General features: G+C 66.9%; 1 protein-coding gene across 2 annotated transcripts; it reads left to right on the top strand.

Annotated features, from left to right (window-relative positions):
- Positions 1-6: 6 nt before the first annotated feature.
- On the top strand, positions 7-7,787 carry BAHCC1 (BAH domain and coiled-coil containing 1). 2 transcript variants are annotated; one of them, XM_038157188.1, is made up of 15 exons: positions 7-101; positions 228-329; positions 636-750; positions 855-1,026; positions 1,417-1,578; positions 1,730-2,055; positions 2,374-2,481; positions 2,559-2,812; positions 2,896-2,971; positions 3,050-3,158; positions 3,441-3,563; positions 3,645-3,812; positions 4,147-5,297; positions 5,815-6,051; positions 6,695-7,787. In XM_038157188.1, the coding sequence occupies exons 1-15, from the start codon at positions 22-24 to the stop codon at positions 6,899-6,901; spliced, it is 3,390 nt and encodes a 1,129-aa protein (XP_038013116.1). In that variant the 5' UTR covers positions 7-21; the 3' UTR covers positions 6,902-7,787. The 2 variants fall into 2 exon arrangements, with proteins under 2 accessions (XP_038013116.1, XP_038013115.1); XM_038157187.1 differs by having other exon boundaries at positions 633-750.
- Positions 7,788-9,557: the final 1,770 nt, after the last annotated feature.

Here is a 9,557-nt window from a genome sequence, read left to right as displayed (position 1 = left end):
ACGCAGGAGGTGGAGGTGCGGATGCGCCTGGCCGAGCTCCAGCGCCGCTACAAGGAGAAGCAGCGGGAGCTGGTGAGGCTGCAGCGGCGCCACGACCACGAGTACGTCCTGTCCCCGTCCCCGTCCCCTTCCCCGTCCTCATCCCCAGCCTGGGGGCGGCACTGATCCGCGCCTGTCCTCGCCCCGCTGGCCGCGGGGGCTCTGCTGACCGTGTCCCCGTTTTCCAGGCGTGACGAGAGCTCCCGCAGCCCGGCGCGGCGCGGGCCGGGGCGGCCGAGGAAGAGGAAACACTCCAGTGCCCTGGGCAGGGCCGAGAGCCGCAAGGTCAAGTGAGTGACTGGTGCCGCGTGTCCCCCCTTGCCCAGGGGACAGAATTAATCGGCAGGTTTAATGTCACTAAACGTTAGTGACACGGGGGAGGAGGGAGGGGGAGGAGGGAGGCGGCAGCTGGGGCGTGCGGGAGCCGGCCAGGGTCGGGTCTGGATCCTTCTGGGGGATGCAGGGTGAAGCTGAGGGGTGCAGATTCCATCCAGGGGGTGCAGGGTCCCCCCAGGGGGTGCAGGATCCCCCCAGGGGGTGCGGGGTCCCCTGGGGGCCCTGCGGGCACCGTGCCCACACCGTGCCCCCCCCAGCAGGGCAGTGAAGACCAGCCTGTCCCTGCTGTGTGCCGAGCTGAGGGGGGACCCCGAGCCCCAGAAGAAGAGGAGCAAACTGGCCGGGGGGACCTTCAGCAGCCTCCAGGGCTCCCCGGTGAGTCCCACGGGGTCTGAGGGGTGTGCTCTACCCCCAACCCCCCCCGAGTCCCCCCGGCGCGGGCTCCTCTGCCCTGTGTGGTGACTCGGGGGGTGTCACAGCTGAAGCAGAAGGTGAAGGGCAAGGGGCTGCCCCCCGGGCTCAGCCCCTTCCGCCGGAGGGACCCCAACCCCGGCGCCCGCATCCAGAAGAAGCTGAACCGGCCCAAGGGCTCCAAGGGCTCCAAGTACCAGGGGCAGGACCCCGGTCCCCGGCAGCCCCCCCACTTCAGAGGCAAGGAGGGCGCAGGGATGGGGTGTGGGATTGGGGTGGGGGTGAGGGGTCCGGGGTGGGGGTGCTGGGGTGAGGCCAGAATGGGGTACAGGGGCGGGATGGGGATCTGCTTGTGGGGTGGTGTGGGATGGGGGATGAGGGTGGGGCATCTGGCATGGGGAGGGAGATGTGGGGTCGGGGCTGGAATTCTGGGGTCTGGCACAGGACTAGGGTTCAGGGTCGAAGTTGGGGGTGCGGGGTCCAGCCATGGGTCTTGGGGGCGAGACAGACTGGGGGGGGTGGCTCATGCCAGGGGGTCACACGTGGCCTCAACTCACCCCGTTGTTCACTCGGGGTGCAGGAGCCACCCCTGTGTGCAGGAGTCGCTCACCCTGTCCTCTCCCCTTGCAGACGAGCCCGAGGGTGACACGGACAGCGAGGAGGGGGACGAGGAGCCGGGGCTGTCACTGCCCGCGGGGCCGGTGGCTGTGCTGGGGCCCTCCCCGTCCTCCGTGGTGAAAATGGAGGCCAACGAGAAGGCCAAGAAGAAGAAGGAAAGGCAGGGGCTGCTAGGTAATGGGATTCACCCCGGGAATGCTGGCAAGGACCCCGGGGGGCACCTGCTGGCCCTGGGTGGGAGCTGGGAGGTGCTGCAAGCCTGGACCTCCACGGGGTCCCCCGAGCTCTGTCACCCCCTGGGGGACCCTGACCCCTCTCCCCCCAGGTCCCTGCCGCCTGGGCAGCCCCGAGGGGGAGGTGAAGATCAAGCGGCGGCCGGTGAAGCCGGGGGGAGCCGGGAAGCTGGAGAAGGTGCCGGGCCGGCGGAAGGCGGGGGGCTGCCCCGAGGGCAGCAAGAAGAAGCTGAAAGCCAAGGCCAAGGAGAGCCTGAGGCCCCCAGCCCCCGGCGGCCCCAGCCCCCCGGGAGCCCCCAGCAGCCTCTTTGGGGGCACCGACCCCCGGCTGCTGGGGCCGCGGGACGAGGGGGCTCGGCTGGGAGAGAGGGGCAAGAAGGGCACCCGAAAGAGCAAAGGGCTGCAGGCGGCCCTCAGGGTGAGCGAGGGCTGGGCTGGGGCACCCCTGGACTCGGGGACAGGGACACGTGGCATCAGCCTGGGCTGGGGCCACCGATGGGAGCAGGGCATGCAGGGCTGGGGTCACTGGGGGGGTCCAGGGAGATGTGGGTGCGGGTTTTTGGGAGTGGTTGTGGGGCACGGATGGATCCATAGCGTGCAGAGGGATGGGGGCACGTTGTGCACGGGTTGTGGGTGCTGGTGGAGCTGAGGGGGCACCCCTCAGGGTGGTGGGAGGCCCTGGGGGGGCTGGGGTCACACAGAGGGGTCACTGGCTGGCGCTGACCTCCCCGTGCAGCGCAAGAACGGGGCACTCTCGCTGGCCCTCTCCCCCCGGAGCGCCAAGACCATCCTGAGCAAGGGCAAGAAACTGGCCAAGGTCAAGAGCAAAGTGGCCACCAAACAGGTGAGGCACGCGGGGGGTGCCCCCCGCCCCGGCACGGCCCCCTTTGCCCCCCACCCACCCCAGGCCTCCTCCCGCAGTGCAAGGGCCGGGCCGTCAGCAAACTCCTGGAGAGCTTCACCGTGGAGGACGACTTCGACTTCGACGACAACAGCAGCTTCTCGGAGGAGGAGGAGGAGCTGGGAGGCTGCCTGGCAGGGGGGGCCCGCGGGGGGGTGCCCCACGCCTGCTCCATCCAGAAGGAGGATCTGCGGGATGGGCTGCACATCCTGATCCCCAAGGAGGACAGCCTGCTCTACGCCGGCAGCGTGCGCACCATCCAGCCCCCCGACATGTGAGTGGAGGCTCCCGGGGGTCCCGGGCATTTGGGGGGGGCACCGAGGTGGGTGCTGAACCCCTTGTGTGCCCCCTCCCCAGCTACAGCATCATCATCGAGGGCGAGCGGGGGAACCGGCAGCACATCTACTCGCAGGAGCAGCTGCTGCAGGAGGCGGTGAGCGGGGGGCAGCCGGGGTGGGGGTCAGGGAGGGGGTCCCGGACCCCACAAACTCTCACACGCTGCTTCCTGCAGGTCCTTGACATTCGGCCGCAGTCACGGCGGAGCCTTCCACCCGGCACCCGCGTCTGTGCCTACTGGAGCCAGAAATCCCGGTGCCTCTATCCCGGGAACGTGGTGCGAGGTGAGGCTGGCTGGGCTCAGCTGGTGAGATGGGCACTGCTGGGGATCCCCTGCCCATCCCCTGGGCTCAGCCAGGGTGGGGTGGGCACTGCTGGGGGTCCCTGCCCATGCCCTGGGGTCAGCTGGTCAGATGGGCACTGCCAGGGATCCCTGCCCATCCCCTGGGTCAGCCATGGTGGGATGGGCAGTGCTGGGGGGGCACTGCCCCCCTGCCCATCCCCTGGGGTCAGCCAGGCAGTGCCGGGGGTCCCCTGCCCACCCCACCAGCCCCCCTGTGCCGCAGGCTCCTCCAGCGACGAGGAGGAGGAGGACGCCGAGGCCGTGCTGGTGGAGTTCGATGACGGGGACACGGGACACATCGCTGTGTCCAACATCCGCCTGCTGCCCCCCGACTTCAAGATCCAATGTGAGGGCCGGGGTGGCACCAGGGGATGCGGGGGGGCTCTGGGGGGAGCACGGGGCCGCCCTGACCCCCCGTTCCCCGCAGGCACCGAGCCCTCCCCGGCGCTGCTGGTGTCCGGCTCCTGCCGGCGGGCCAAGCGGGCGTGTGGCGACGTGGGCGCCCCCGGGGCGCTGCCCCCCACGCTCTGCCCCGACCACGGCCCCCAGCCCCCCCGGAATTCCGGCAGGAAGGCGGCCGGCAAGGAGAAAAGTGGTATGGAGGGGAAGGAGCAGGATCTCCTGCCGGGGTGGGATGAGGGGAGTGGTGTTGGGATGGGGGAAAGGCACTGGGGTGCCAGAAAGAGATTTTGGGATGGGGGAAGGATACTGGGGTGCGGGGAAGTGTGTTGGGGGGCGGGGAAGGCTGTTGGGATGCATGGAAGGGTGCTGGGATGCAAAGATGGGGTTAAGGGGGCTGGGAATACTGGGGTGCAGAGAAAAGTGAGGAGCTGGGCTTGGAGGAAGGGGTGGCACGACGAGGGTGGAGATCAGCCCCAGAGCATCCCTCCCTCCCCGCTCCTGTGTCTCCTGACCCCCGTGTTCCGCAGGCAAAGCCGTGGAGGGGCTGTCGGGGGGCCGGGGGCCGGCGCTGGGGGACTCGGCGGCTGGGCGGCGCGGAGGGTCCCTGCTCAGCTGGGCCGCCGTGGCACAGACCAAGCGGAAGGCGGCGAACAAGGGCTCGGCCGTGCTCCAGAACCTCTTCCAGGTCAACGGCAGCGCCAAGAAGCTGCGGGCCAAGGAGACCCTCTTCCCTCTGCACCACCACCACCACCACCTGGCCGCCCCCGTCTTCGGCAACGCCTTCGGCGCCGACTCCTTCGGCCGCATCGCGAGCTCCTACGGCTCCTTCGGCGCCGGCGCCGGGCTGGTGCTGCCGGCGGCCCAGAAGCTCCTGCGCTCCAAGAAGGCCGAGCGGCTGGAGGCCGAGGTGGGCAGGAGCGGGCGCAGGAAGGCGGCGGGCAGCGAGTTCCTGGTCAAGCTGGACCACGAAGGGGTGACGTCCCCCAAGAACAAGACGTGCAAGGCGCTGCTGTTGGCCGAGAAGGACTTCGGGGCCAGGCTGGAGCGGCCGCTGGGCAGCCACGGCTACGGACACGCCGGCCTGGGCGGCCGGGAGCGCCGGGGCCGCGCGGCCGCGCACCCGCTGCCCGTGGGGCTGGCGCTGCGCAAGTACTCGGGGCACGGGGACTTCGCCCTGAACTGCGACAGCGACTGCCACAGCTCCTACTCGGACATGGATGAGGACGAGGACGCGGGCGCGCTCGGCGCCGACGTCCCCTCGCGCTTCATGACGCGCCTCTCCGTGTCCTCCTCTTCCTCGGGCTCCTCCACCTCGTCCAGCTCCGGCTCCATCTCCACGTCCAGCCTGTGCTCCTCGGACAACGAGGATTCCTCCTACAGCTCGGAGGACGAGGACTCGGCGCTGCTGCTGCAGACCTGCCTGTCGCACCCGGTGCCGGCGCTGCTGGCGCAGCCGGACGCGCTGCGGCCCAAGGGCGCCGCGCCCCAGCGCTGCTTCCTGTCCAAGGCGGCCGCCGCCGGCCCCAAGGCCAAGCTCAAGCGCAAGGATCCCCTCAGCTTCGCCAAAGCCAAAGAGTTCTCCCGGCGGCAGCGCCTGCCCTCGGTGGAAAACCGGCCAAAGATCTCCGCCTTCCTGCCCGCGCGCCAGCTCTGGAGGTGGTCGGGGAACCCCACGCAGGTGAGGAGCCCCACGGGCGCTGCCGGGGCACGGCCGGTGCCCGCCGGGGGCACCCGCCCGGCTTTGGGAGGGGAGGAGCAGGCGCAGCTCGGGATCAGGGTGTCTGTGTGTAAGGGACGAGGTGCACAATGGGGACACGTCAGGTGCCACGTGCTGCTGGCGGAGCCCTGGCTGCTCAGGGTGCTGGGGACACCGGCTGTGACATGTGTGACATGTGCGTGCCCAGGGCAGGGTGCTGGTGGCACCGGCTGTGACGTGTGACATGTGTGACCTGTGTGTGCCCAGGGCAGGGTGCTGGTGGCACATGGGCAGCCAGTGTAGGGAGCTGGTGGCACCAGCCGTGCATGCCAGCACTGGGAGCTGGTGACACCAGCCGTGTCCCTCGAGCTGGCAGTGCTGCTGACAGCAGCCGCGTCCCTCGCTCTGTGAGCCCCCCACGTCCCCCCGCGGTGTCCCCACGGCAGCGGGGCGGGTCGGGGGTCCCTGTGCCAGCGCTGAGCCCGTGTCCCCCCCGCAGCGGCGCGGCATGAAGGGCAAGGCGCGGAAGCTGTTCTACAAGGCCATCGTGCGGGGCAAGGAGACGCTGCGCGTGGGCGACTGCGCCGTGTTCCTGTCGGCCGGGCGGCCCAACCTGCCCTACATCGGCCGCATCGAGAGCATGTGGGAGTCCTGGGCCAGCAACATGGTGGTCAAGGTCAAGTGGTTCTACCACCCCGAGGAGACCAAGCTGGGCAAGCGCCAGAGCGACGGCAAGGTGAGGGCAGGGCTGGCTCCGGGGGCAGGGAGCCGCGTGCCAGCTCATGTGGCATCATGTCACGTCACCATGTGCCACGTCGTGTGGCCATGCATCATGCCAGGTAGCCATGGGCCATGTCATATGGCCACACGTCATGTCACATAGCCATGTGCCACATCGTGTGGCCACACATCATGCCAGGTAGCCACATAACGTGTCAGGTGGCCATGTTTCATGTCAAGATGTGTATCGTGGCAGGGAGCCGTGGACCGCATGAGGTAGCCAAGTACCAGGGCAGGTAGCCATATGCCATGTCTGGTACATGTGTGGGGTGCCAGGTAGCCGTGTCCCGAGTCAGGTAGCCACGCATGGCCATGCACCACATCAGGTAGCCATGTATGATGTCAAGTAGCCACATATCTATATCAGGTTGCCATGCACCATGCCAGGTGGCCGTGTCCCAGACCAGGTGGCCCTGTCACTGGCCAGGTGGCCCTGTCCCTCCCCAAGCAGCCAAGTCCCACAGCAGGTGGCCCTGTCCCACAACAGGTAGCCGTATCCCACACCAGGTAGCCATGTCCCCAGCCAGGTAGCCCCGTCCCCCAGCAGCTAGCCACCTGCCAGCCCGCGCAGGGGCAGTGACGGCGCCTTGTCCCTGCAGAACGCGCTGTACCAGTCGTGCCACGAGGACGAGAACGACGTGCAGACCATCTCGCACAAGTGCCAGGTGGTGGGGCGGGAGCACTACGAGCAGCTGACGCGCGGCCGCCGCTGCCAGGACCGCCAGGACCTCTATTACCTGGCGGGCACCTACGACCCCACCACGGGGCGCCTGGTGACCGCCGACGGGGTGCCCATCCTGTGCTGACCCCGGGGTGCCCACCCTGTGCTGACCCCGGGGTGCCCACCCTGTGCTGACCATGGGGTGCCCACCCTGTGCTGACCATGGGGTGCCCACCCTGTGCTGACCCCGGCTCTTATGCAAAGGGTGACGTGGGGACATTGGGGGCGCACCGGGGGACGTGGTGGGGGGGCTCCCCTACAAGCCATAACTTTCCCTAGTACCTCTGACTGTTTGCCAGCAGGTGAAGCAGAAATCAGGTGTGTTGTTCTATTTATTTTGCCTGTAAATATTGTATTTCTTCCGGGAAGTTTTATGGAAAAGCGAGAAAGGAGAAAAAAAAACAAAAAAAAAACCCCACAAAAAACGACAACAAACCCGACAACAGCAAAAAAAAAAAAAAAAAAAAGATAAAAAACGATGGAAAAAAATCACAAAAAAATTAATAATAATCCTCGGGGAAGGGGGTGGGGGGGGGCGTCTCAGTGCACTGTGTCCCCCAGCCTGGGGGGACGGGGACAGACAGGGGGCCAGGGCGGGGGGCTCGGCCCCGGGCGGGGGGCCCAGCGCCGCCGTCCCCAGTGCAATAGTGGGGTGACCGCGGGGGGGACACCCCGGGGGGACCGCGGGGACCCCGCGGGGCCGGCGGACGCTGGCCCGTCCCGCCGCCGCTGCCTGGAAAATATGTACAGGGGCTTTTCCAGTGTAAACACTAAAAAACAAAAAAAATCCCGCGGAACAGGATTAAAAAAAAATAATAATAACCCAAAAGGACAAAAAAAAAAAGGAGCAAAGGGTTAAACAAAGGTTTTATGAGCCGCCATTCCTGTAAAGGCCTTTTACTATGGAACTTTTTTATGGATAACTTGGCTTATGAATAAATATATGAACCGTTGCTGCGCCGGCTCCGCGCCACGCTCGGCCTCCGTTCCTCCAGCTGGCCCAGCCCTGGAAACCCCGGGGAGGAGAGGGATGGAGAGGGATGGAGACGGGATGGGGATGGAGAGGGGATGGAGAGGGGATGGAGAGGGGATGGGGATGGAGAGGGGATGGAGCAGGGATGGAGAGGGGATGGAGATGGGATGGAGAGGGGATGGAGATGGGATGGAGAGGGGAAGAGAGGGATGGGGATGGAGAGGGGATGGAGAGAGGATGGGGGTGGAGAGGGGATGGGGATGGAGAGGGGATGGAGATGGGATGGAGCCAGAATGGAGAGGGGATGGAGAGGGGTTGATCAGTGATAATCAGTGATCTATCAGGGGTTGATCAGTGATTGGTTAGTGATGGATCAGTGATGATCAGTGATTGGTCAGTGATGGATCAGTGATGATCAATGATTGGTCAGTGATGGATCAGGGGCTGTTCACTGATTGGTCAGTGATGGATCAGGGGCTGTTCGGTGATTGGTCAGTGATCATCAGGGGCGGTTCAGTGATTGGTCAGTGATGGATCAGTGATGATCAGTGATTGGTCAGTGATAATCAGGGGCGGTTCACTGATTGGTCAGTGATGGATCAGGGGCTGTTCGGTGATTGGTCAGTGATGGATCAGGGGCTGTTCAGTGATTGGTCAGTGATAATCAGGGGCGGATCTCTCCGGGCCGTTCCCGTCCCCACGTGGGCTCGGACGGACGGGCAGCGCTCCCTCGCCATTGGTCGAGCCTCCGCCAATCAGCGGGGGCCCAGCCGGCAGCCGCGCTCCCATTGGCTGTCGGGGCGCGCTTTTGTTCTCGGCTGCGGCGCGCGCCGTCCGGCACCACCCCCGGCCGCCAGGGGGCGCTGTGGGCGGGGCCGAGCCCGCGCGCGGGGCCGTGCTGCCCCCTGGCGGCCGAGTCGCGACAGAGCAGGGGGACGACAGAGGGACAGAGGGACACAGGGGGGACAGAGGGACACGGGGGGGACAGAGGGACAGATGGACACAGGGGACGACAGAGAGACACAGGGGACGACAGAGGGACACGGGGGGGACAGAGGGACATTGGGGGGACACGAGGGGACTGAGGGACACGGGAGCGGAGTATTTGGGGGACAGGAAAGGGGATGGACAGACAGACACAAGCTCTGCAGAACCGAGGGACAGAGAGCTGCATGCTGCGACGGACGGACAGATGGACATGGCTGGAGAGAGACCGGACAGGTTGGCAAAGGGACGGAAGGCTGGCCGGACAGACGGACGGACACGGAAAGGGACAGACAGGCAGGCAGATGGGCACGGGGAGCGATGGACAGATGGATGAGGGAGGGATGGACAGCTGGACGGACAGACTGACGCAGGGAGGGATGGATGACGAGCCAGGCAAATGCAGGCTGGGCGGACAGACTGACGGACAGATGGACGCGGGGAGGAATGGACAGCTGGACGGACAGATGGATGTAAGGAGGGCGGACAGACGGACGCAGGGATGGCAGGGGGCAGACGGGAGGACGGAAGGACGGCTGGACAGACAGACAGGTGCAGGGTGGGACGGACAGAGCGACAGCCGCAGCTGAGTGCGAGTGCCACAGGCTGGGGGGGACCAGGACACCCCAAACCCACCCAGGGACCCCCACCCACAGCGGGCCCGGGCCTGTCCCCAGCCCTGCCCGGGGGACCCTGGCACAGAGGGGACCCCCAAGGGACCCCCACCTGCACTGGGGCTGTCCCAGGGGACCCCAGCCCCGGGGTGTCCCTGGCACAGAGGGGA

Source organism: Motacilla alba, chromosome 18 (assembly GCF_015832195.1).
Source record: "Motacilla alba alba isolate MOTALB_02 chromosome 18, Motacilla_alba_V1.0_pri, whole genome shotgun sequence".
In the NCBI taxonomy this organism is placed as follows: domain Eukaryota; kingdom Metazoa; phylum Chordata; class Aves; order Passeriformes; family Motacillidae; genus Motacilla; species Motacilla alba.
Note: the sequence above shows the minus strand (reverse complement) of the source record. Positions and strands in the feature narration are given on the sequence as shown.